The following is a 27869-nucleotide window of genomic DNA, read 5'->3' on the forward strand; positions in this document are numbered from 1 at the left end:
TGGAGTTGGATGGTTAAGCAAGACGAATGCAGTCATCACTACAATGTAAAAAATTTACTAATTTTGCATTTAATAATCAAGAAAAAAGATGATATACTTCCAGCAAGCTGTAGAAGGAAACTCCTGTGTTTTTGTGCTGCTCACCTTCATCTCCTTCACCTCCGCACCGAAGCATCAGCTTTTGTCCTGGATGAACGTGAACTGAGTTTTCAGGTCTGATCTGGAGACGTTTTATTTGAGAGTTACTGTGTGCTGCAGTTTTAGATTTGACACACAGAGAATCCCAGAGAAGAATCAAAGCCAACAGAGAAATGATACTGAACTCCATGGTGTCTAGAAGAAAATGAGATGTTCAGTGTGTTTTTAGGAAACTTGACCGCTATTACCAATATTATTGCATCATTAATATCTGCATAAATATAAAACTGCTCTTTGACCAAAGTTTTATATATACAGCTGCCCCACTGGTTTGACTTCACAAAACACAGACAAAATCTGAAGTTCACAGTATGTCAAAACAGCAAATATGTTTTTATTTGAAAAATGAAATGCATGTAGGCTATATATATGGCATAAAGTATAGATCAGCCGGTCAAATACTCACAGAATGTGAAGTCTGTGGTTTTCTCTGTGAGAGGAGTAAAGTACGGTCCTCACATGACAGCTCTTATATTTCATCTCGTGCTCCATGTTTAAAGATTAACATTTTTCTCTTCAATAATAGGCTATCGTGTCAATGAAATGCTAGTGGATGTTTTCCAAATGTTTGAGTTTATATCATAACAGTTAGTGGCAGTTTATGGTTGAAGAATGTAAGCTTTAGGTAATTAGTAACATTATTTGCCTCTGTGCTAAATGTGTGCAGAAGAACAAATGGGAAATTGACAGTCAGGTTAGAGTTAGAGGTTAGAGAGAAACATACTGCGCCATGGTACAACAGTTATATCCATTCTCTCAAGAAAGAAACTCGTAATCTTGAGCGCAAATGGAGCAAAACTAACTGGAGAAAAACAGTATGTCCAGCTATAGACCGGCTCTAAAAGCTGCCAGGGTAGAGCATATCCGCAAACTCATAGATAATAACCAAAACAATCCAAGGTTCTTATTTAGCACAGTGGCTACATTAACAAATAAACACACGCCACCCGATCTAAATATTCCCTCACAGTTTAATAGTAATGATTTTATGAATTTCTTTACTGATAAAATAGATAACATCAGAAATACAATAACAAATGTAGATTCTACTGCGTCTAGTATTTCAGCTTCATTCATCGCACCCAAAGAAAAACTGCAGTGCTTTACAACTATAGGACAGGAAGAGCTAAATAAACTTATCAGTGCATCTAAACCAACAACATGTTTATTAGATCCTGTACCCACTAAACTACTGACAGAGTTGATACCTGTAGCAGAACAACCGCTTCTCAATATTATTAACTCATCGTTATCTTTAGGTCACGTCCCAAAACCATTCAAGCTGGCGGTTATTAAGCCTCTTATTAAGAAACCACAACTAGATTCTAATGAACTGGCAAATTACAGACCCATTTCAAATCTTCCGTTTATGTCTAAAATTTTAGAAAAAGTTGTGTCTGCTCAATAGTGCTCCTTCTTGCAAAAAAATGATCTCTATGAAGAATTTCAGTCAGGTTTCAGGCCTCACCATAGCACAGAAACTGCACTTGTTAAAATTACAAATGACTTACTTCTTGCTTCTGATCAAGGCTGCATCTCATTGCTATTATTACTTGATCTTAGTGCTGCGTTCGACACTATAGACCATGACATACTCATAGATCGATTACAAAACTATACTGGTATTCAAGGGCAGGCTTTAAGATGGTTTAGATCCTACCTGTCCGATCGATACCACTTTGTTCATTTAAATGGGGAGTCATCACAATTATCACCAGTAAAGTATGGAGTACCACAAGGATATGTCCTAGGTCCTCTGCTATTTTCAATATACATGTTGCCTCTTGGTAATATTATTAGAAAATATGGGATTAGTTTTCATTGTTATGCTGATGATACTCAACTATATATCTCAACAAGACCAGATGAAACTTCTCAACTATCTAAGCTAATAGATTGTGTAAAAAATGTAAAAGATTGGATGACCAATAATTTCCTCCTCCTATTAAATTCAGATAAGACAGAGATATTACTTATTGGACCAAAAAACAGTACACAGAATCTCTTGGATTAACTAGACGGATGCACTGTTACGTCCTCTAAAGTCAAAAATCTGGGTGTTATATTAGACAGCAACTAGTCCTTTGAAAATCATATTTCCCATGTTACAAAAACAGCATTCTTCCATCTTAGAAACATTGCCAAGCTTCGAAACATGCTACCTGTTTCTGATGCAGAAAAGCTAGTTCATGCATTCATGACCTCTAGACTGGACTATTGTAATGCACTGCTAGCTGCTTGTCCTGCATCTTCAATAAACAAGCTACAGATAGTCCAAAATGCAGTGGCTAGAGTTCTTACCAGATCAAGAAAATATGATCATATTACTCCAATCTTACAGTCTCTGCACTGGCTACCTATTCAGTTCCGTATCATTTACAAAATATTATTACTATTATTACTAAGGCCCTAAATGGTTTATCTCCTGCGTACCTAACTCGTCTTCTACCACGCTACAATCCAACCCACTCTCTAAGGTCGCAAAACTCTGGACTTTTGGTAGTACCTAGGATAGCAAAGTCCACTAAAGGAGGTAGAGCTAGAGGTAGATGTCTCTATTTGTTTCTCTGTTGATTAACATCCCGTGGTAACTAGGAATGACAGAAGCTTCAGTCTGGATCCAACCCTTAAATGATCTGAGATGACCGAACACCTGAGAAAAGATGATGCCAACCCCTCAGAGGACCTCCGAGGATGCCAACGCTCAGACAACATACAGAATTACCAAATTTTGCCATAAGTTAAACATATTAAGGTTCTGCAATATATAAATATATTGTGGAAACTTAATTTCCTGTAGAGCTTTGCAACGATTTGTATCGTAAAAAGCTCTATACATATAAACCTGAACTTGAACAATCCAGCATTCTGTTATTTAAAAAAAAAAATCAAACATTTGATTGTATCCATTCAATGCAATACAGCAGCAGAAAAGTCATTTTTGCCCATATTGATTATAATTTTCTGTCAGTGGTGCATCGCCATGGAAAACAATGCTATATACTGAAAAAATTATAAAAACAGACTATTTATTTATTTATTTATTTATTTTTTCTTTTACAGACGTTTGAAAAGGGTACATAGAAAGGTTTTCTCTTTTGTTGTTAAAGTCAAAGGCTGTGCATCTAAACATTCTTTATGCTTTTTGGAACAAATGTATCCATAATTATATTGTTATTAATAGTTTGGGCCAGTAGGGTATTTGAGCCATTTTAATGCATCTGAATGTTGCATTGTTATTTTAGTTCAGTAAACAGTTTTAAAACTGTGCTTTAAGATGTAAGATTTGGGTCCTGAAGCAGAACCAGGTGAAAGAAAGGTGTATTTTAGGCTAGTTCACTGATCTAAATGCGTTTTCTCCACATAAATTTAATTAAAGTATTTTCAAAATTCATTAGTTGCTTGCTGGTCTTTTAAGAATGTGATATATATATATATATATTTTTTTTTTTTTCATAAATTCATTCATTACTATGTAACCGAATAGAGGCTGCCACGCTTATTTTAAACTGCATTTCATAGTAATCGAGATTCTACCTGCTTGTTCTCTAACTTTGCCACACGGTGGCAGCAGGAAACTTAAACATCACCATATGTTCGTTAAAACTACATTTTGTGTTTTTCTTTCATTTTTTGTCTTGCTTCTCTTAGCTGCCAATAGAAAGCTGAATCTAAAGCGACAGGGAAACTCTAAACAGTGAGTAAAGGCCACCCTGCTTCTCAGAAAAAGTTTGATTGTGTAGTTTAATAGTCCTGTGTTTCCCTTCTGATAAATGAGTTGCTGAAACACACACACACACACACACACACACACACACATACACATACACACATACACATACACACACACAAGGCCCCTCCCTCAGACACAGAGAGCATGAAACGAGGAAACAGATACAAACACACAGTCTCTGGAGGACTGAGGAGAAACCTGTGTGTGTGTATGGAGCTGCAAATCATAAGAAGCATCTGTTCATACCTCATTTGAATATCCTCAAGCAGGAAGAGTTTTGCAGGTAAATGACGGCATTTAAGGTTATTGCTTCATTACAGATCATATTTAGTGGGTATTTTTCAAATGTGTGTGAGTGTCTGGGGTGTTCCCGTGGCTTCACTCAAAAAAGACCCCAAAGCGCACACATCCGCGGTGTTTTCACCTGTTTTCAACGCATTTGGTGTTTTGTTGTGACATGTTTTGAGTGTGTGTGTGTGTGTGGAACGTTGAGAGGGGAGGAGTTACATTGTAACAGTCTGTGATGAACTTCATATAGTGATACATTTGATAGTGTTCTATATTTATGACTAATTTGCATATAAAGAATTGTTTAAATTGTGGTTTCCAAGCCTGGCAAACTCCTGAATGAAGTCTTGTGAATGCGATCTAGTTTTAAATTTGCAGTAGTTACAAACATTTGCAGAACATACGGGAACCTTGCTTTAGTACCTTTGATACAATGTAACATTATATTCAGTACTTTGTATTGAACATGAAACATTCCAAACATACTGAGCTACGCATTGTTCCTCTAACAATAAGTTAGCTTCAATCTGTACTGTACAGAAACAGAGATGTTTATGAACTCAACTGCATAAGGTTTTTGGTTTCATTCACCAAAAAAATAAATAAATAATTAAGTTACAATGGATATGCAGTTTGGTGCTGATATATATATATATATATATATATATATATATATATATATATATATATATATATATATATATATATATATATATAAAATTATGCAACTTTTATAGCTTGTAATATAAATCAATGAGGTCTTTATAACAGTATAGCATATACTTACATAATATAACCAATATCAGTCGTCATTCTATATCTTCAATAATGTCTTCGTAAAATAATCTTTAAATGCTTAATTTTATGATCAGTGCTTTGTAGTTTCAAAACATATTTTGCAATGCATTACAGTGATGATTGAGAGATGAAAAATAAATATTTCTTAAAATCCTGATGATTATATTTGATGCTCAGATTTCAAAAAAAAAAAAATATATATATGGACAATCAAGTGAACTTAAGTTGCTTCAGTCCTTGAAATGAGATTTGATCATCTATGACACATGATTTGATATATATATTTTTTTTTAATGCAATAAGTAGATCAAGTGTCCAGATGCTTTCTGAGGCCTTTCTAACTGCCCAAATAAATGTCTCCAGTTAAAGACGCACCCTCTGTAAAAACACAATGCCGTCGCTGACTCATTCTCATGATCCTGATAGTCCAGAATGAAGGTCTGTGTGTTGTGAAAGGGTTTATATTGTGTTTGTCTTCAGAAACCAGGGTCATTTGCCCTGTCCGTGTAATGAGGATGTGGTTTGGTAATTCCGGTCTGGTTGGGTGTATGGTGTCTTAAACAGATTATTCTGAGCTCCGTGTCGATCTTTTCTCTCTCACAGTCGTGTGCAATGCTTTTATGGCTGTGTGCAGATGTGAATGGGGTTTGTCTTCCATTTGTAAATCCTGCAGGATGGCCTCTGGTGCTCCATCAAGAGTGATAAACACCAGAGCAGAAAGCAGAAGTGTACAGTAAACTAAAGGAGGGCCCAGGCGTGTTTATCAGATGCTTAGAGAAACATTTCTGACATTTTTTTCCCCTTTTTGGATGTTCTGGTTTGACAGTGTGATACTGACTCATGTTTCACCACTCATGTGGCTTTTAGCATGAATGTTAACCGGTTTTACTTGAGGAATAGTTCCCACTGTGTCATTCCAAACCTGTATTATTTTCTAAAGGCAAAGCCATTGCTTTTTTAGGCACTGGTCAGTTTTGAGATTTTGTGCTATTTTGCTTCAATATAGTGTTTTTTTCAGGCTAGTGAAAAGAAAACATCCAGAATACATATTAAAGTGTTTATTTATTTATCTGTAGATTTTAATTACAAAACATATTTTTTTAAAGGCCATGGGATTATTTTGCTGTATCATTTACAAAATCCTCCCACATATTTGTTTAGAGCTGTTTAGGCTTGTAAACGGTGCTTGATCTGTGCAGATTTCTCTCCTGATTCAGACAAGATGAATTTTTCAAAAAAGCAATATTATGTATTATAGACTCGTATTTTAGCTGGAAGCAAAGGTTTGATGTTAAAAACATCTTCATGTTGGATTAGTTTCAGCTTTGGTCTTCTCCAGATGTTAACTGATGGACTGGAGTGGTGTGGATTATTGTGATGTTTTTATCAGCTGTTTGGACTCTCATTCTGACGGCACCCATTCACTGCAGAGCATCCATTGCTGAGACACTGATGCAGAAACACACTTATGTACATCTCAGATGGCCTGAGGGCAAACTTAAATTTTTGGGTGAACTATTCATTTAATGTCAAACTGTGTTGAATGCAATTCAGGCCGGAGAAACGCATCTAAAACAGTGTTTTGACATTAGGCTTTTTGCTCTATGATATAAATGACAGCCATAACTCAGCTCTTGTTCTGAATTACAAGCATAGGCTATTTCCTCTTATGCTGGAACCGATCAGGCAGAGTAAGGGATGTTGCAGTAAACCGATCCCAGTAACCTCTGTCTGTGTGTGGCTCCAGATTGCAGGATGTTCTCGTCGGTGAAGCTGTTTGAAGAGCAGCAGTTCTCAGCTCTGAGGAAACAGTGCCTGCAGAACAGGACTCTGTTTGAAGACCCCGTCTTCCCCGCTGTGGACCAGTCGCTCTTCTATCATGGAAACCGCATCGGAAAAGTCACCTGGAAGAGGCCAAAGGTAAGAAACAACTGCAGATTTTAAGATGCAAATTCTACTGATGCAAATAATGTGAATCTGTTTAGTTTGTAATCTAGCTTAGTTTTGTTTGAAAATGTTGGTCTGTTTTTCCCATTTGTATTAATGCAATTTAATTAATAAATCTGATCATTTAACACATTAAGTTCAGAATTATAGTATGAAAATTGATTAGTCTATTTGACCTATTCTGTTAATTTAATTTTATAATCCAATAATTGTTTTTTAAATACATTTTATAATTTAACTCTTAAAGTTCAGGACTGAAGTATGAAACTTGATATTGGTCTATTTTAACTATTTTATTATTAAGTAAATCTAGTCATTTCCTAATCCCATTTATTTAATAAATTTGATAATTTAACCTTTAAAGATTAGGGTTGAAGAATGAAACTTGATATTGGTCTATTTTACCTATTTTATTTTTAAGTAATATAGAGACTAAAGCTTAGACTAAACCCATCACCTAAATAACCTGCTCGTTGTCATTAATCATATCTGATCTGTGCGTTTATGAAAGGTGTGGCTCTTCTGGCCGTAGATCTTGTGTAACTGGACACCACGTGTTACTTACGCATTTAAACTCATGTCAGATAAATGTGTTTATAGTTGAAACAATAACCTCTTCATACAATGAACACTTGATCATATTATATTTAGCCAAAGATTATAATAGTTATTGTTTAGAAATGTGCACGAGTAAAGGTTTGTGTACAGGAATGGTTTCCTGCAGCTGTCATAACTGGAGTCTTGCGTGATAAATAAATGGTTTCTTAGCATGTCTGTAAACCTGAGCCAGGATGTATGTAATAAACCATGCCGAAAAATACTAATAAAAACTGATTTCATATGCAATATCCAGTACGCTACCCTTCAAAGTCTGACTGAGGTTGATAATATTTGGTAAAATATTTTTGAAAGTCTCTTCTGCTCATTAAGGCTGCATTTATTTAATCAAAAATACAGTAAAAACAGTGAAATATTATTGCATGTAAAATAGCTGTTTTCTATGTGAATATGTGTTAAACTGTCATTTATTTCTGTAATCAAAGATGAATTTTCAGCATCATTCCTCCAGTCTTCAGTGTCACATGATCTTCAGAAATCATAATAATATGCTGCTCAAGAAACATTTCTGATTATTATCAATGTTGAAAACAGCACAATACTTCTGTGGAAACAGTCAACAATAATATTCTTAATTTTCAGGATTCACAGATGAATAAAAACTTATAATTTTATTTGATACAGAAAACTTTTGTAACATTATAAATGTCTTTATTGTCGTGTATTTTGAACAGAGGTGTATATTATCAAGTCACACTGAATATGATTGCATGAAATATTAGCATCCTTAACCAGCTTGTGTGACACGTCCTCGGAAATTCATGAATAGGCACAATTTAAGCACAAGCCTTTAGAGCACAAGGTCTTAAAATTATGAATAAATGTAAATTTAATCTAATTTCATGACATGGACTGTATGAAATGCGTGTTTTCTCTGAAGAAAGCTGAAGCTCATTTCACAAAAACAAGTCTAAAAGATCTTTGTCAATTAAAACTGAATCCAGTCCATTAAAGGCTCTGGGAAAATCTTTTTGGCGATCCATTAACTAGTTAAATATGCATGAGGTTTTAAGTAATGCTTGACTGGATTGTCAGTGTTAGACGAGCTTAAAGCTCGTTTCATCCAGCGAGCGGCTAATATAACCGTGCTTGCACAATGATTTTTCATCTGTAGATTGTTTGGCAGGTGAAAATGGTGCATTTGGTCACTCAGTAAAGTAGCAGCACACCTCCCTTCTACAAACTCAGTCTTTGAGAAACACAACCAAAGATAAATGCTTAAGTATGCTCTGTAGTAAACACCACTAAACGGGTCACAGAGCAGCGTGTTTGCTTTTCGGGAGCATTGCTTCATGTATTCAGAACACTCCCTGTTTCTCCGTCCATCATGAATGACGGTGTTCTGTTCAGGCATGTGAGTGCAATGTAGTTGAACAAGTGCAATGCAATCTTCCGCCCACCAGAAAGCTCCTGTGAACTGAACTGTTTGCTGAAGCAGAAGTCTGTTTTGTTCAGTCGGGCCGGTGGCACATCAGACACGAAGCAGCTCTTCCTCACTGCAGCTGTTGCTTTCTCCAGAATCTGAAATAATACTAGAGGTTGTGTTGAGTAAAGCTGTGCAGGGAGAAAGAATAATCCGTGTCTGTGCCTCATTTAGGGCGGAAGCATAACTTTTTAATGCATTTTAAATGTTTGTGTTTTAAAGCTCCATGTTTGCTATGTAGGGCTGCATAGTTGGGCCTAAAAATGTATATTGCCATTTTATATCAATACGATAATAATACTAATACAAATAAGTATATAACGCAAAATATATTATAATAAAACAATTTCACTGTAAAATAAAATAAAAATATCATTGATTAATGGTAATATAATGTTTTATTTTATTGTAATACAATATATGATTATTGATAATGATGATTATTATAAATATGAAGAAAAATATAAAATTACGCTTGTAATAATACAGTGGTTTTGTTACAATGGTAATATTTAATATTTTGATTTAACATTTGTATATAATAATAGTCATCATAATTGATATTATAATACAATCAATATATTAACATTGATGCTATATTATTATTATTATTATTATTATATAAAAATATTGATCAAAATATTACCATAATAAAACAATTTCACTGTAAAAGTTTGACCAGGCTGTATGAATGAATGCATTTAAAAACAAGTCAGCTGTTAGCAATTTGAATGCTTGTTGACTTCAATATAATGATTTCATTAATATTGAGATGCTCATCAGTTCAACTCAGCAGGTGTTTTTTTTTTTTTTTTTTTTTTTTTGGAATATCTTGAATTTCATGTTGACTTTTAACCAGAAAAGCCAGCTTCCCCATGTTTGTTTCTTTTCAGGAGAAAATTAAAAGAATCTTTTAAATGCTTATTAAATGTTGTTGAGCCTCAGTGACACACTAAACCAGAAGCAGAAAAACACGTCCGGGTTAATTACAGGGGACAAGCATGGCCCTGCGGTTCTGTAACTGGACTCTAGTGAATGTGTGTGTGTCTGTCTGTCTGTGTGACAGGAGCTGTGTGAAGACCCGCACTTGTTTGTGAACGGGATCAGCGCTCATGACCTGCACCAGGGGCAGCTGGGAAACTGCTGGTTTGTGGCGGCCTGCTCCAGTCTGGCCTCCAGAGAAGCTCTGTGGCAGAAGGTGAGTTCATGCCGTTAGCGCTTACCAACTCAACTTATACCTAGTTACCACTCTTTGTTACTCTTGTTGTGGTACTGTACAGATACTGTAAAAAATTTAGCAATGCCTAGGTCATTTCCTAGGAAATACATGAGCTGATAAAATGTGTATCTTAAAGTTAATTTGAAATTCAAAATTTACATTTAAAACAAATACATTTGAATTAAAATAATAGCTCAAACAGAACTCTTGGCGAATTTTGATTTCTTGTTTTGACACCAGTGATGGCTAATGTTAATTAACCACCTTCACTGGAACTAAAATAACTAATTATGTTATTTTGTCTGAAACACTACTATGAGATGTTTTAAGAAAAAATACTAGGCCTATTAATTTTCGATATTTCTATTTATAAAAATAGCTGCTGTAACTCAAAAAAATACTTTTTTGTTTCGTTTGTAGTCCACAGCTTATTTTTTAATTTTAAAAAATTTAAAACAAATTTAAATTAAAAGAATATAGCACAGGCAGAATGCAAGAACCCTTGCTGAATCTTTTATGTTCATTTCTTGTTATGATGACAGTGGTGGCTATTAATGCAATTAACCACCTCACCTAAACTAACTCTTAACTTTTGTATGTAACGGTGATTACTGGAGTAAGGGGTTTCTCATCTAACAGTCTTGCTCAGCGATGGCAGCGGCTCACCTCCTTATCATTAGTTTGGTTAATAATTAGGTTAAATGTCGATGAAAGTTAATATTGTGTCTAGTGAGAGTGATTCTAGAGCTCATATAGAGTCTATGCTGTGCGAAATCATTCTGCTTCAGTCTAGACCGGCACTGATCGGGAAACGTCATCATTGCCTGGAAAATATTACATCATCACCTGACTGGAGGTGAAGTGTTTTTAATGGGAAGCAGTTGTATCTGTCCATGGTGTGGCGCTGTATTAGTCTTGGTCCTCTACTGCAGACTGATATTATGTGTCTTAATGTTATTAAAAGTCTGAAAGCACATGTTCAGTCTGAGTGCATTCATAAAACACACAGGTTTTATCTTAATTTCAAGATTTCATCATTTTCAACTTGTGAGTGATTTATATCCTTGAACTGCACAGAATCCCTCAAAATGCCTAAATGATCCATATTCTTGATGTCTATAAAAATCAGGGCTCCACGATCAGCGCTCCAACATTTTCACCATATAGGCCAATATTTATATTTTTTTGAGCAATGTGTTTTTGTTTGTTAGAAATATTTAGATTTTTGTTCAATTGCGAGATGTTTTTTTTTTTTTCTTCACAAAAATACTAAAGTTTCCTTGCAAAAAATACTGCTGTAACTCAAATTCATAAACAATGCAAAACATTTCTGATTGGTTTGTATTTCCATTTTAGTTTATTTAATTTTTAATTTTAGTTTTAGTGTTTTTATCAGTTTTCTAATATTTCTATTTAATTTTATTTTTGTTTTAATTTGTGTTATTAGTCTTTAATATTTCTATTTAATATATTTTAATTTCAGCTTTAGTTTTAGTATTATTATTAGTTTTTAATATTTCTATTTGATTTTATTTGTTTTTTAGTTTGTCTTTTTCTTAGTACTTAAATTTAAATGAAAGAAATATTACCTTGGAAAAGTTTTTGCATTTTTATCTATTTTTTTAATGTTATTTGATCCTTCATTAAATCTTTTATTTTAAATCATCTTTGTTTTATTTAGCCAAAACTAGTTTTATTAGTTTTAGAGTTTTAGATAACAAAAACAACATAGTTACTGTTTCCAAAACAATCCCTGTGTGAATGCACTGTCACAATTGTAACAAATAACAAATGTCATTTCAAAATTATTATTATTTATTATTATTAATTATAAAGTATTTTCTTTACAAAAACATTACTGATTGCTTTGTAGTTTCATTTTATTTTTAGTTTATCATTTTTCTAATAATTCTATTTGACTTTATTGTTTAACTTTTAGTATTTTATTAGTTTTTAATATTTTGATTTAACTTCAATGCATTTTAATTTTGGCTTTAGATTTAGTATTATTATTAGTTTTTTCTCAAATGTTTTTATGTGTCTTTTATTTATTTGTTTTTCAGTTTTACTTTTAGTCTTTTTCTGAGTACTTCAATGAAAATAGGAATATTGCTCTGTATTATTTTGCCAAAGCAATTTTGTATAAGTTTTAGTTAATAATAAGAACGCAATGTTTTTCTAAAACAATCACAAGCCATTTTTGTGCCATTGACAAAACATTGGACACAGTGTGAAATGCACAAATAGTTTTATGAATGTCGTTTTGTAAATAACAAATGTCATGTTAATTTTGGATTTTCCTTTATTTTTAATAAAATCTCAACCTCTGAGTGTTTGATTGCTATTGTTTATACAGCGGTCCGGCGATTCCTCTAGAGCGAGCTCATAATTTCACACAGAACGGGATGTTTCTTCATTACAGGTGCACTGTAATCCTTCCAGACAGAGCCTTGGGATGTGCTTACCGAGCAAACGGTGCGTTATTAGGACAAGTCTTGTTTCGAGAGAATCAGATGTGACTAATTGGAGACTTGGGGTTATCATATATTCATTTGTGTCCACACTCGATGCGCAATTGTGGGCAAACATGGCCTCCAGTGGGACGACTTCTGTTTGTTTCCCTGTGTAACACATTTCCAGATCCGAGTGCATGGAAAGAGTTTTTTTTTTAACACACTTCCATTCACTCGTGAGCTTGCAGTCGTACGTCATCCGTCCGTGTCTCTCATTAAAGCGCCTGTCGCTGTCACACCGCTGTACACTCATCTCTCTCCTGAGGTCTAATTACTGTCCTGTGACGCATCCCTCCTGAAGACACACACTCACAGATCTCATCTGGACACACACTCTCACATAGTGAGCTGCCTACCTAGACAGCATGCTCTTAAAAGTAGGGTGCAAACTTATGTTGCCATTTAAGACCTCATTTTGGCCATTTTATTAAGGCAGCATCACATCTGTGCTTAATAGAGCAGACAATCCCAGAATGCATTGCAACAAGCTCTGTGAAATGTAATGAAATTGTTATTTAAAGCCTTTGCATTATAAAGGGTTATTAAAGGGTATATCATGCATTATAATTATTCATAATGTGTGTTGTAATGCATTATATCTTGTTGTAAAAAAATGAATTTAAAATGCATAGAATTGATAATATTGTTATATAATAGTGTTATAATGTAGTAACTGTGGTTACGATTGTTAATGAGATTGTACTATATGTATAATGCTTTATAAAAGTAGTTTTAATGCATTAATTACACAAAGGCTTTAAGTAAAGTGTTGTTTTTATTCATCATTATGAATTAGCTTTTATAAATGTAGTTTTAAAATATATTTTAATTGTGGGGTAAGAATTATTCACAGTCAACTTGTTAAACATGTTGCATGTACTTACTAAATAACAATAAACTGTGCATAATTACATGCAACTAACTCTAAACCAAACCCTAATCCTAACCCTAGTCTGAAATTAAGTCAATTTAATTCATTGATATATTACTCAGTACTTGTTTGTATGATTACACCTTAAATTACCCAAATTTATCAGAGATGAATAGTAATTTTAGTAATTTTGTGCATGTCATTTTTAAAAAAAAATATTATTTAAGATTGTTGTTTTTTTTATCCTGTAACTAAATAAATAATATATATATATTAAAAAAAAAAAAAGTTTTATAGTTTGTCAACAATTAAAAAAAAACTTTTCAGGACTGCATGATATATAATAATAGTCTGTGTTGCAGCATAGGGCAACTTTTTTTGTAGGAATCGTTTTGGATTATTTAAATATGCATCTGATTGATAATACTGTTAAATTGCTTTATTTACATGCATTTACTTTTTGGCCTACAACTTTAGTTTTTTTATTTTCAATAGATTGTCATGCGGTTTATATATAGATATAGTAAATAATATATAATATAAATATACATTTTCAATGTAATATCTTTTATTTTATTTATGATTGTTCATTAACAAATGTTTTTATAGTTTTAGTTAATTATTTATTTAAAAAAAATCAGTACTGCATGAAATAAACATAAAATTGTGTAATTAAATGGTGTGTGCTTGCTGTTGATTTTGTTACATAATGTAACTGTGTTACATTTTATTAGCCTATTTAAAGCAAAAATAATTCTTTAAAATGTTAAATCTAAGTAAAAATGTTATAGACAAAACGTTTTCATAGATAATGTGGAAAATTTACAGTATATTCACTATCATTTTAATGTGCCTGTCAGAGAAGTAATTTCCATTTAGCTTTAGCTGGCATTTCATTGCGCACAGAGAACATTTTGATACTTTTATGTGTCAGAATTGTTCTTTTGAGTTGATGAACTTGCTCACAAACTGAACTGAATCATTTAGAGTGATTCTTTAACAACTTGTATGTCTCATACAACTAATACAGCCTAATATGTCACCAGATCTATAATGGAAACACTTGATGGCGCAAACAAATGGATGATTGGCTTTTTGAACCAGTTAATTGAAACAAACTGTTGGAGAGAATCAGTGAGTCAGATTTCCCAGAACTATTGCGTGGTGTTTGCTCGAAAGTAGGGCGCTTGGATTGATTCCCGATATCGATCCGGTCGTGTTGTGGTTCGAGCCGGACGCTGGTCGAGACTGTTGACCTTCCAGTGCTCAAAAACGAAGCATTCACATACAGAAACTAAATGATTGATAAAACTGATTTTATTCATCTAGAAGCATCAAAACTGCATTGATTACATAAGCACCAACAAAACACATGCATTTTACAATCTTTCTAAAGAGTTGCTTTTCTAAACAGCAGGATAAGCTAAATTTTTATGATCAACTGGTGAAAGTAAAAAGGTTTTTGACCAGCACAGAGAACATCTAACCTGTTTGGGGTTTTAGGATACGACGCTTGGAGAGATTTGGTCACTTAATTGTTTTTGTTGAAGGTCAAAGAGCAGGAGATTTTCTCTTTGGTCGCTCCCTCCTTGAAAGCGAACAGAAAGTACATGACTTTCCGCACCTTGGCCAGCTCCGCGATCCTCTCTCCGAACTCCTGGATATCCGCCTCCAGACACTTGATGGGCGAATCCTCGGGATCCCCGGCGTTCCTCCAGAACTGGCCGATAGGCTCCAGCAGCTGCCTGGTCATCAGGTTGGTCAGATCGGGCGTCCAGAGCTGGCAGATGCCAGTGACGGTGAAGCGTCCGGTTCCTCGCAGGCTGACGTTCCAGCGGAGGAAGCTCAGGTCCTGTTCGCTGAAGTCCAGCCGGTAGACGGACTCGTGTGGCAGCAGAAGCCGCTCTCCGTCCTGCCGCTTCTGACCCTTCTGCTGCAGCGACTGCACCCTCAGGCGCATCACCTCCACCAGCTGCAGGTCCTCGCTGAAGCTCAGCTCTGTTTCTGAACCCATGAGCGGATCGTCTCGGAGTCCAGGGAGGATCGGTGCGCTTGTGCTCTCTGTGTGTGTGTCTGTGTGCGACTGAATAAACTCTCTCCTCTCTCAGACTTCACTTTCCATCCCGCCGCTCCACCCGCCTCTGTGGCCCCGCGGGGCAAAAAGCCTGGTTAGCTGGGGACTTTATTGATTCTGCCACACAGGCTCTGAGCCTCTGGATGAGTTTTGGGAGCAGGAGGAGGCGCGAAGCAACCGGAGATTCGCTGCTAGAGTTTGACGTGTTGCAGCACTAGGCAACAGATGCTTACTGCTGAAAAAAAACCCTTAGGAATTTTTTTTGGGCAGGAATTATTATTATTAGTAAATATGCATCTGATTGATAATCCTGCGATTTTGATTTGATCCTCACATTCCCATTGCCATCATTTTTTTTATTGTACATTCTTTCATTCATTTTATTTATTCAGTCAGTCATTCATTCAGTCGTTCATTATTTTTATTATTACTATATAATATTTTTTGTTACATTACATTGTCATGCAGTAAACATCCGAATATAATGCAAATGTATTGCAATTTTTTTTTTTTTAAATCAGTGTAAATGCAGTACAACAAATACCTCTGATTAATATATTCTTTGCTTGTGATTATTATTATTATTATTATTATTATTATTATTATTATTATAGACTCCATTTTTAGCATCACAGTATTCTGAATTGAGGGAAAAAACTTGCTTAACTGTCATGAAAATATACAAAAATGAAGGGTCCTAAAAATCTGTTGTTATTAAGTAAAAATAAAACTAATTCTATTGAATTTCTCTAGTTCTAAAAAGCAGTATTTTGTCTGTTCACAGGTTATCCCAGATTGGAAGGACCAGGAATGGGACAAGCAGAAGCCGGAGAGCTATGCTGGGATTTTTCACTTTCGGTTCTGGCGTTTTGGAGACTGGCTGGATGTTGTTATTGATGACCGACTGCCAACCGCAAACGGGAAGCTCATCTACTGCCACTCTAACGACAGTAATGAGTTCTGGAGTGCACTGGTGGAGAAAGCCTATTCCAAGTAATTACCACAACCAATAGAAACAGAATAAAACATGCCTAAAAAAGAATATAAAATGTGCTGATTTGGTGCTGTAGAAGCGTTTATTATCAATGTTCAAAACAGTTTTTGCTGCTTAATATTTAATACTTACTGGGGTAAATAATATAAAGTATTTTTAAGTAAAGTTTTTTATTCCACAAGGATGCATGAACTTGATCAAAATTGACAGTAAAGACATATGTGTTAAATGTAAAAAGATTTATGTAATTTAAAAAGATTTCTATTTCAAAACAAATCAAAGAATCCTGAGAAAATATTAGCATAGTTTACACACAAATATTAAGCAGCAAAAGCTGTTTTCAAGAAAAGGTTATTAGTCAGTTATTGAATGCCATATTTTCAAAAATGTCCAATGATATTATATGTGTGCGTGTATAGATAGATACAATTGTAGTCATGAAACAAATCAGATGTGCTCGATCTATGTATTCATATATTTGTTTTGTATATATATATATATATATATATAGTCCTTCACTGAACTGGTTCATTCCTCTGTGTCCATCATTTCTCAGGTTATGTGGATGTTATGAGGCTTTGGATGGCGGGAACACGGCCGATGCTCTTGTGGATTTCACTGGAGGAGTATCTGAGCCCATGGATCTGCTGGAGGGGAAGTTACTCCAGGAGGAGGAGGCCAGAAATCAGCTGTTCGAGCGCGTGCTGAAGGTCCACAACAGAGGAGGCCTGATCAGCTGCTCCATCAGAGTGAGCCTCATATGAATTTGTGCTTCATGCAATAATGTGTTGCATCTCAGCCTCAGTTTTCATATTTGGATTCTTTTCCATAGGCCATGAGTCAGGCGGATATGGAAGCCCGTTTAGACTGCGGCCTGGTCAAAGGTCACGCGTATGCGGTGACTGATGTGCGTAAAGTGCGTCTGGGCACCGGCCTGCTGGCGTTCTTCAAATCAGAGAAGCTCTCCATGATCCGCATGAGGAACCCGTGGGGTGAGAGAGAGTGGAACGGAGCGTGGAGCGACAGGTTTGTAAACATCTGGAAGCTGTTTAGTGTTACTGGCGAGTGTGTGGTTTGTAAAGGAGACTGTGTGCTACCCTGCAGCACAAAAGCAGTCATGAGTAGCACAGGTATATTTGTAGCAATAGCCAACAATACATTGTATGGATCAAAATTATCCATTTTACTTTTATGCCAAAAATCATTAGGATATTAAGATCATGTTCCATGAAGATATTTTGTAAGTTTCCTAACATAAATATATCAAAACTTCATTTTTGATTAGTAATATGCATTGCTAAGAACTTCATTTGAACAACTTTAAAGGAGATTTTCTCAATATTTAGATTTTTTTGCATCCTCAGATTCCAGATTTTCAAATAGTTGTATCTCAGACAAATATTGTCCTGTCATAACAAACCCTTATGACTGGTTTTGTAGTCCAGGGTCACATTTGTGCATGATGCTCCTACATAGGGTTGCAGTGTTATAATTTATTGCACTGTTTGTGCAATGAAAGAACTTGGCCTTATTTTCCGCTGAAGTTTTTCCCAGCCTTTCCCTGATGTAAATAGTTTGATTTAGGGCACAGAAGCACTTCAAGTGATCATGTAAGCAACTCTCAATTGCTGGACAACATTCGCCTAATGCTAACAAATCCAGTGAATGTGATTAAACAGTTAGGAAGAGAAATGATCGCGAGCTAACATGCTTCATTAAAAAAAAAGATTAAAGTATAAAAGTTAATGTGCATGATGATGTATGACTCGCTCGTGTAAAAAACAGATGCAATGGAAAAAACAGGAAATGTCAAAACTGTGTGGACACAGCAATGCTTTGTTTCAAACCACAGATTGTGACTTTTAAATGCTGAAATGTATTTTTGTGGTCATACTGCCACCTACTGGAGGACAAACTCAACATCAAGTGTCATATTTCAGCATTTTATTTGCATGCTATGCCTGTTATCTTTGAGATTATAGTGTTGGTCACATTGCAGGGTTTTAGGAGTGAAAAACACATTTAAATGTTTGAGGAGGGTTTTTCAACCAAAGAACACTTGTTGAGTAGAGACCTTATAATTACATGCAAATAATATATTTTTAATTGACATATTTTTATGATGCTAATGTGGCAGTTTCATTAAAATGATCAGTATTGCTGTGCAGGGTCATGAAGCACTTGAATTTTACTAAATGCATTAGAATTTGAGAGGGACGATTATATATAGGTATTTTAATGAATTTGATCTTAGGTTGAAGGTAACTTAATTGTTGCTTTTTTAATTTGTTTCTTTATTGTATTTTCCTTTTGCTTTTTCATTTTCTTTCATTACTTTCTTTTTTTATGCTATTATTTATTTTTATTATTCTTTCTGGTTTATACTTTACTGTGTATTTTTTATGTAATTTGAATATTGTCCTAGTAAGTTATGTTTGTTCCCCTTCTACCCTGTCATTCTCACGAGGAGTAAACGAAGTAAGAATTTCATTGTACTAGTACATATGACAATAAAGCTCTTAAATCTTACTGCATTTAAAAAAAAAAGTAAAAAATATTTTTTAAATTAAATTAATGTGAGATTAAAGAGTAAGTAGTGTCAGACAGAGTTTCAGTTACCAGAGTCATTGATAAAATATGAAAGCTTTTTGGTTTATATATATATATATGTGTAAATATATGTATGTATATGTGTGCAATATATAATCCATAAGTGTGTGTGTGCATGTATATTGGTGTATATTTATGTGTGTGTGCGTGTATAAATGTTATATATAAATTATATAATTTTTTCTGCAGTAGAAATTGAATTAAAGCATTTTTTTGTGTCTGTCTGTAGCTCAGAGGAGTGGAAGAGAGTGAGTAAGGGTGAGCGAGAGAGGTTGGGTGTGACTGTGGCAGATGATGGAGAGTTCTGGTGAGATTCTGCACTGCTTTTGCTCTGTTTCAAGACTTTTTGCATTGAAATTGTGAAGGGCAATCAGAAAATCTGTTTAACAAAGAAATACTGCAATCAAATACAAATATTTCTGGCTCAGAAAAATGCAAAAATAATCAGTTTCCCCTTAAAAATAAACATGTGAAGTATTGCTGTTGTGTCCATCAATGTGCAGTCTGTTTATATCTGTTAATATCAAAAAAAAAAAAAAGTGTTTTCTATCTGTGACAAAATAATTTAGCATTTTCAGTTTGCCAGTACAGCATTAAAAAATGGTTTAAAATGTAAAGCTCGCTTTTTTGTTAAAGCTGTTAATTAATTCTTCATTGCAAAACTACATCATCCTCCCTTTCTGGCATCTTTGCAAATATCTGTCTGTCTGTCTATTTATTATATGCATGTGAAGTACATCTGATTGAAATCTTTTACTTCAGAATCAACTCGTGAACTCCAACTCTTCTTAAAACTGTACTGATGGCCGTTCTTTTCCGTCCTGTTTCCATCCGTTATCTTTCCTCTCCCAGGATGGATTTTGAGGATTTCTGCAAGTATTTCACAGACCTGATTCTGTGCCGCTTGATTAACACGTCGTACCTGAGCATCCACAAGACCTGGGAGGAGGAAGTGATGCGGGGCGCCTGGTGTCGCCACGACGACCCTTTAAGGAACCGATCAGGAGGCTGCATCAACCACAAAGTCACGTTCCTGCAGAACCCACAGGTGTGTGTGTGTGTGTGTGTGTGTGTGTGTGTGTTTATTGTGTAGAGGTGTACTGAAGAGTGCTTCTGTGTTCTTCAGTATGTGTTCGATGTGACGAAGCCAGAGGACGAGGTTCTGATCTGCCTACAGCAGCAGGACAAGAGAGTTCGATCTAAAGACGGCAAAGGAGACAACGTGGCCATCGGCTTTGACATCCAAAGAGTATGTGCATTACACACACAAACCAATCTTTCAAAAAGCCTAATATTACATCGTTTGATGATGCTAAGTTCAAACATATCAATGAAACATCTCCACAGAGTTGTTTTCTCAAAGTAAGACTGAAGATGCACTTATGAAAATAAAAAAGCATGCAAATGTCAAAAGATTCGGTTTTGATGACAAAAAGAAGTATTCAAAATGTACTCGGAAGTATTCAAACTTAATAACTAAAACAGAATGTACTCTAAACAATAGAACTTAATATTTCTATTTGGCTTTATATCCATCTTTAATGACAAACAGAAGTATTCCGAATGTATAAATTAGCTCACAATCTGCAAAGGAGTTGAAAATTGTTAAAGTATTTCATTTAACATCAAAGAACTAATATATGCAGTATATATTTGAATTAATTACATAAAGAATTATTCAATATGCATCATTTCACTTAAAATCTGCAAAGAGTGGAAAATGTTAAAATGCTCCTAAACATTTACAACAGTTTTTAATGAAAGATGTCTCTTGTTCTTGCCAATGCTGCATTTATTTGATCATAAATACAGAAAAAACTGTAATATTGCAAAATATTATTACAATTTAGTGTTTTCTATGTGAATATGTTAAAATGTAATTTATTCCTGAAATGTAAAGCTGAATTTTCAGCATATAATTCACTGAAGAGAATTCAGATTCTATATATTTATTAGTTTTAGTGCGTGAGTGTGTGTGTGAGAGTGTGTGTGCGTGAGAGTGTGTGTGTGCGTGAGTGTGTGTGCGTGAGTGTGTGTGCGTGAGTGTGCGTGAGTGTGCGTGTGAGTGAGTGCGTGAGTGTGCGTGCGTGAGTGTGTGCGTGAGTGTGTGCGTGAGTGTGTGTGCGTGAGTGTGTGTGCGTGAGTGTGTGTGCGTGAGTGTGTGCGTGAGTGTGTGCGTGAGTGTGTGTGCGTGAGTGTGTGTGCGTGAGTGTGTGTGCGTGAGTGTGTGTGCGTGAGTGTGTGTGCGTGAGTGTGTGTGCGTGAGTGTGTGCGTGCGTGAGTGTGCGTGTGAGTGAGTGTGCGTGAGTGTGCGTGCGTGAGTGTGTGCGTGTGTGCGTGTGTGCATGTGTGTGTGTGTGTGTGTATCCAAATCAAATATTTTTGGCACAGAGAAATGCAAAAATAACCAATTTTCCCTTAATAATAAACATGATGAGTACCGTTAAAACCTTGTGTTTTTTTAGCTAAGTGCAACCTGTGTATATCAGTTATCATCTCAGATATTGTGTTTTAGGGTTTCTATCTGTGGCATGGCATGTAATAATGTGCTCAGAATCATTAATACGTGTGAAAATGGGCTGAGATTGAACAAACTATTGTAATCTGACTCAAATTCAGACAGGAATCATGTGTTTGTGGTGCTTTTCTGCTGATTAAGTGATAATACAAGACTTCTTCACCTTAAAAATAATTGTCAAAAGCAAAAACATTTGCACATTTTGTAAGAAAGTGTGACGTGATCCAGCAGAACAGACACAGTTTTTGGAATAAACACACAAAACTAATAAGAAACAAGTGTTCATTCAGAATATGGTTTAAGTGAGACGTGTTTTCTGAAAGGTGGAGCTCAACCGGACGTACCGCATGCACACCATCCAGAAAACAGTGGGCAGCTCCGTCTACATTAACTCCCGCAGCGTGTTTCTGCGCAAGGACCTGAAGGAGGGCCGCTACGTCATCATTCCCACGACCTTTGACCCTGGCCTGCAGGGAGACTTCCTGTTGCGCATCTTCACAGATTTACCTGCTGCCTGCAAGTAATACATCAGAAATATATATTATTAGTGCTGTCAAACGATTAATCACATCTAAAATAAAAGGTTTTGTTTACATGCGATAATATGTGTGTGGACTGTGTATATTTATATGATATATTTACGGTAAGAAATTTACTAAATATCTTGATGGAACATGATCTTTAATTAATATCCTAATGATTTTTGGCATAAAAGAAAAATGGATAATTTTGACCCAAACAATGTATTGTTGGTTATTGCTATAAATATACCCCAGCGACTTAAAACTGCTTTTGTGCTCCAGAGTCACATATTATATATGAATATATTTAATATACAAACATAACATATTTTTCTTAAATGTATATGCATAATAAATATACACAGTACACACACAGATTATGTAAGCAAAAACGTTTATTTTGTATGGGATTAATAGCGATTAAGCATTTGACAGCACTATATATTATACACTAGTCTTTTCTCTGAGTTATGGATTATTATGGATGTATTGATGCGGACTGTGTGGTGTTTAGGGAGCTGATGATAGACGAGCCGCCCCAAACCTGCTGGACGGGGTGTTGTGGGTATCCCAAGCTGGTCACACAGGTGCATGTCCACAGAGCAGATGGACTCCAGGCTCAGGACTCAGATGGAAGTGAGTAATGTTGTGTTCTCTCTGTTTGTTCACACAACCAACCCCTCACAGAAATGCTCTGAGAACAGCATCTACCACATACGTGACCCTGGACCACAAAACCAGTCATAAGGGACAATTTTCTGAAATTGAGATTAATACATCATCTGAAAACTGAATAAATAATCGTTCCATTGATGTATGGTTTGTTATGATAGGACAATATTTGTCTGAGATACAACTATTTGAAAATCTGGAATCTGAGGGAGCAAAAAAATCTAAATATTGAGAAAATCATCTTTAAAGTTGTTCAAATGAAGTTCTTAGCAATGCATATTACTAATCAAAAATTAAGTTTAGATATATTTACTGTAGGAAATGTACAAAATATCTTCATGGAACATGATCTTTACTTAATATCCTAATGATTTTTGGCATAATAGAAAAAGTGATAATTTTGAGCCATACTGTTGGTTATTGCTACAAATATACCCGTGCAACTTCTGACTGCTTTTGTGCTGCAGGGTCACATATGATCATTGTGAACAGACTGACATCTCAGCTAGTTTTCACTAACAATCTGATCTGACATGTTCATGATTACACGTAAGACATCTGAGGTTATAAAATGGACATTTAAAAAATAAATTTCTAATATGCTGATTTGCTGCTCAAGAAACATTTCTGATTATTATCAATAGCAAATATTTCTGTGGAGACTGTGATACTTTATATTTTTCAGGATTCACAGATGAGTAGAAAGTTCAAAAGAACAGCATTTATTTGAAATGGAAATATTTTGTAACATTATAAATATCTTCACTGTCACTTTTCATCAATTTAATCCTTAATGAATAAAAGTGTCCGTTTCTTTCAAATAATGGTGTATATTTAATCTGTCTTAAGTTATATTAATATCAATTTTATTTTTTTAAGTATTACAATTTTACAAACTGAACTAATCTAGCCATACCATAATGATCAAATTATCTGATATTTTGAGGCATTTCCTGACACACACCCTCTGTGATGTCATTTCCTGTTGACCTGCTTGTCACATGACAACAAAAACAAACAATTTAATACTATTTTTAGTAATTATATTTAAAAACAAAACTGGTTATTTAAAAAAAAAATTTTTTTGAAGAAACCGTATCCTTTTTGGACCCGAATACATATATTTCTACAAAAGCTCCTTATGTTGCAGTTCTGTTTCTCTCTGGAACTGTATTTGTTATCTGTATTAAAGTGGAGACAGTATTTGACTCTCATGCTAAACGCTTGTTTTTCATTTTGATCCATTTGGCAAAGAAATGTATATTGTTATGGTGGTCGTCCCCTCAGGTACCTTCTTTCAAAATATGGATGTCTCAAATATCAGCATTACTCCTGCTTGAGAAACTCACTTATGACACATTTGGACACTTCTTTGGCATTATATTAATAACCTCCCCTGATTCCCTATTCGACTGGGTATAATTACTTTCCTTCCTGTTATGATTGAAATTTTTTAATATATTTCTTCCCTTTTTTTCCCCCTTAATGTATGTTTGAGACTGTATCTGTATGTTTCTGGACATTGGAGTAACCAATGAATAAAAAATAAAAAAAAATGTTTTTTTTAATGAGACCATGTTGAAAATAAGTGCATGTAGATCTGATATGTTTCAGTAAGTCAGTTTTGCCGTTGTTTCAGCGTCCGATCCGTACGTCATCATCAGCTGTGAGGGAGAGAAGGTTCGTTCTGTCGTGCACAAAAACACACAGAGCCCGGACTTTGACGTGAAGGCCGTGTTCTACAGGAAGAAGCAGAAGGAGCCGATCCGCATTCAGGTGCCAGTCTTTCAGTAATCATTAGGAACGGCTGCGGTCGTGTTCCTCCTGTAATCTGCAGTGTGGCGGTAATCTGTACAAGTAACGCGAGTTACGTAATCAGATGACTTTTTTAAGTAACTAGTAAAGTAACGCATTACTTTTTCATTTAGAAGGAAATATTAGAGTTACTTTTTAAAATAAGTAACACTAGTTGCTTTGTTTCTCATGTATTGAGTGACAGCTCTGGTGTTGCCATGTTGAGAGAAATCAGGAGTAAGTGCAGAGTGTTGTGTGTGAACATGATCTTACTGTAGATCTAGACTAAATATCAACATGTATTTACTCATCTCACCTGCACACATTCAGTATTCCTGAAAAACAATCAAAACAGTCAAATGCAAACTCAGAATATTATACAAACATGCAATAATTAAAAATATTAAATAAGACGAATATAATTTATGTATTTAATCCCATTTTATTAACCAATATCTTTGCTGCTGACCTTTGATGATCCAATTCAGCCATACTAAGCAAAAATTACATTTGTGTTTGATTTGAGTTATTTCTGAATAGTGCTGAACTTTCCTCTCCTGCTCATATTCTTCATGCAGTTAGTTTGAGCTGTGACTGTATATTTCCTTCAGCCTGAGGTGTATTCATTTCACTTTTGGTGTAAAAAAACTTTTATATTAAAAACAAACAAGCATACCCTGCCCAGATTTTAAAAGTAACGTAACGCATTACTTTCCGTAAAAAGTAACTAAGTAACAGTTACTTTTTTAGGGAGTAATGCAATATTGTAATGCATTACTTTTAAAAGTAACTTTCCCCAACACTGCTAATCTGTCTCTTACTCTCTTTGTCAATCAGATCTACAACAAGAACCTTCTGAAGGACTCGTTCATGGGTCAGGCGGTCCTGAGCGGCGATCTGTCCGACCTGCAGCAGCTTCACACGCTTCACCTGCGGGACAAAGCAAACCGGCAGAACAACGAACTTTCAGGTCTGGTGTCGGTGAGCCTCACTACCAGCGACGTGCTGACCAACATCTGAGCGCTTTACTCCGACTGCGGTGGGCTTTCAGCACACTCTGTGGTTAATCGTGGAGTACTTTACGCATTTGACGTGTTTTATACTTGCTCTTTATTAGGGCTGGGGCAAAAAATCAATGCATCATTGATTATTGGAATAAATCGCGATTCTCTCTGGAATCAAATCTGAGCTTAGTTTTTAACAGCAGATGGAGCTCTAAGCTAGTTTTTAACTGCACACTCAAATGCTTATGAAAAAAAGCCCTTGTGTGTTCGGCTGAGTCATGTAAGTGGTTGAATGTACTTGCACCTTGGCTTTTATGCTTTTATGACGTGAGATTAATGTGAACACAGCCCACTATGAACACCCTTGTAATTCGCTTCAAACTGTGTGAATGATTATTTTATGTGCAAGATCCGGTGTGTCAGGAACTGGAAGCACAGCTGTTTCTAAAGCATTCATGCCATCTGCTGTTAAAAACTAAGCTCAGAATCGATTCAAGAGAGAATCGCGATGCATTCCGGTAATCTCAGAATCAATGCAGAATAATTACTCCATTCGTGATCCATCGATTTGTTGTCCCAGCCCTACTCTTTATCTGTTTGGAGTCCTTTGGGAATATTTCTTGGAAGTGAATTTACTCGTTTACAAGCACTTTTTACAACCTAAAGAGACAGTTCGGCCAAAAATGAAATAACTCGCCCTCAAGTTATCTTCTGTTGAACATAAAAGAAGAAATTTTGAAGATTGTTGTTAACCCACAGTAGCCACTGACTTTCATAGTAGGGGGAAAAACAATGGAAGTCAATGGGTACCGTCAGCTGTTTGGTTACCGACATTCTTCTAAATATCATCTTTTGTGTTCAACAGCTAAAAGAAATGCATACAGGTTTGGAAGAGGTGAGTAAATGATGATAGAATTGTCCCTTTAAAGGTGTAATTTTCTGCTATATATATAAATCAAGATATTGTAGGGCATGCATTTATATCATGAATTAAAATATGCATATATGTAATACCACTATCTTATATTCAAGAATGCTATTATGAATTAAGTTTTGTATTCTGTCTGGTATCATAATTTGACCTTTCATCTGAAATGAAGGTTAAAGGGCTTCTTCTGTTTGATCTGTTTACACTGAATGTTGAAATATGGAGGGCATTCCTGTTTTTCTCTTTCATATATTTGCCATTATCTTGACCACATGTTGATTTTATCCCGCTTTTGTTAAAGGAAACATTTCTCCAGATGATGAGGAGTTTTATTCAGTGTTTCCATCTGTTTACCAGAATCCAGGATTCATTTGTCTCTAACATGGTGTTTGAGGTGAATATATCAGACAGACTGTGTTTAAGGAATGCATGATGAGTATAAATCTGTTTCAGAGCCATACAGCTGTTAAAAAATACATTTTAAGCAGTGAATATAAATGATCACTTTCAAATATTGTTTACTATATTGTGTTAGCATCACTTGTGTAAAGACCACTTCTAACCACTAGGTGTCAGTATGTCAACAGAGGAACAAACAGGGTTTTTTACATTTGAAGTGATATGCACAAAGAATATTACACAATAACCACTTCAATTTTAAAATAATGTTCTGCCTCTTCACAGAATACTAGTCACAAACACACTTGAACAATTGAAATGTCAAAAAGCCAAATTCTGCATTATTCTCCTCAGTTTTTACTCTAAAAGCAAGTGCCAAGATGCCTTTTAGATGTGAAATATGAGAATCTCAATATAACTGTGCCATTTTACCATCACTATGAACTATTTGTGTTTTATTTTGTATTCTTTTTCCGTTTCTTTGTGTGTAATACCTGTTGTTTACAGATGAAGCTGTGCCTTATCAGAACGGGTAAAATAGCCAAAGAAATCTTGATCATATTCTGTGACATATCTCTTTGTATATTGTGATCGTTTGTTTCACATAAGGAAATAAAGTTGAATGTTCAGTTATTTGCCTGTATTTCTACAGATGCACATGAAAATACTGTCATTTTTGGTTTTCACATGTTTTTACATCACATTGAATCCTGGAGTTTTCAAAATGTTACTGGTAAAAAAATCAAA

General features: G+C 35.1%; 2 protein-coding genes across 2 annotated transcripts; one reads left to right on the forward strand and one right to left on the reverse strand.

The window, feature by feature from the left end:
• The first annotated feature begins 4066 nt into the window (after window positions 1-4066).
• LOC306888504 (calpain-5-like) lies at window positions 4067-27783 on the forward strand. The gene is made up of 13 exons (XM_079446853.1): window positions 4067-4214; window positions 6765-6937; window positions 10072-10203; window positions 16467-16675; window positions 17233-17425; window positions 17509-17702; window positions 19516-19593; window positions 20139-20334; window positions 20413-20535; window positions 22128-22324; window positions 22840-22961; window positions 24637-24773; window positions 25629-27783. Exons 2-13 carry the CDS (start codon window positions 6773-6775, stop codon window positions 25809-25811), a joined length of 1929 nt encoding a protein of 642 aa, XP_079302979.1. The 5' UTR covers window positions 4067-4214; window positions 6765-6772; the 3' UTR covers window positions 25812-27783.
• Window positions 15104-15622, reverse strand: LOC306842511 (olfactory marker protein-like; the record flags this gene model as incomplete). The annotated part of the gene is made up of 1 exon (XM_079373432.1): window positions 15104-15622. One exon carries the CDS (start codon window positions 15620-15622, stop codon window positions 15140-15142), a length of 483 nt encoding a protein of 160 aa, XP_079229558.1. The 3' UTR covers window positions 15104-15139.
• Window positions 27784-27869: the final 86 nt, after the last annotated feature.

This window comes from Barbus barbus (assembly GCF_936440315.1).
Source record: "Barbus barbus genome assembly, chromosome: 22".
NCBI classification, from domain to species: domain Eukaryota; kingdom Metazoa; phylum Chordata; class Actinopteri; order Cypriniformes; family Cyprinidae; genus Barbus; species Barbus barbus.

What these genes read in the sequence shown, in the direction of transcription:
- LOC306888504 (XM_079446853.1), top strand. Translation starts at nt 6,773, where the DNA reads ATGTTCTCGTCGGTGAAGCTGTTTGAAGAGCAGCAGTTCTCAGCTCTG. An exon ending in GTGGAGAAAGCCTATTCCAA is followed by an intron (nt 16,676 to 17,232) that starts GTAATTACCACA and finishes ATCATTTCTCAG; the next exon opens with GTTATGTGGATGTTATGAGG. An exon ending in AGGAGCCGATCCGCATTCAG is followed by an intron (nt 24,774 to 25,628) that starts GTGCCAGTCTTT and finishes TTTGTCAATCAG; the next exon opens with ATCTACAACAAGAACCTTCT.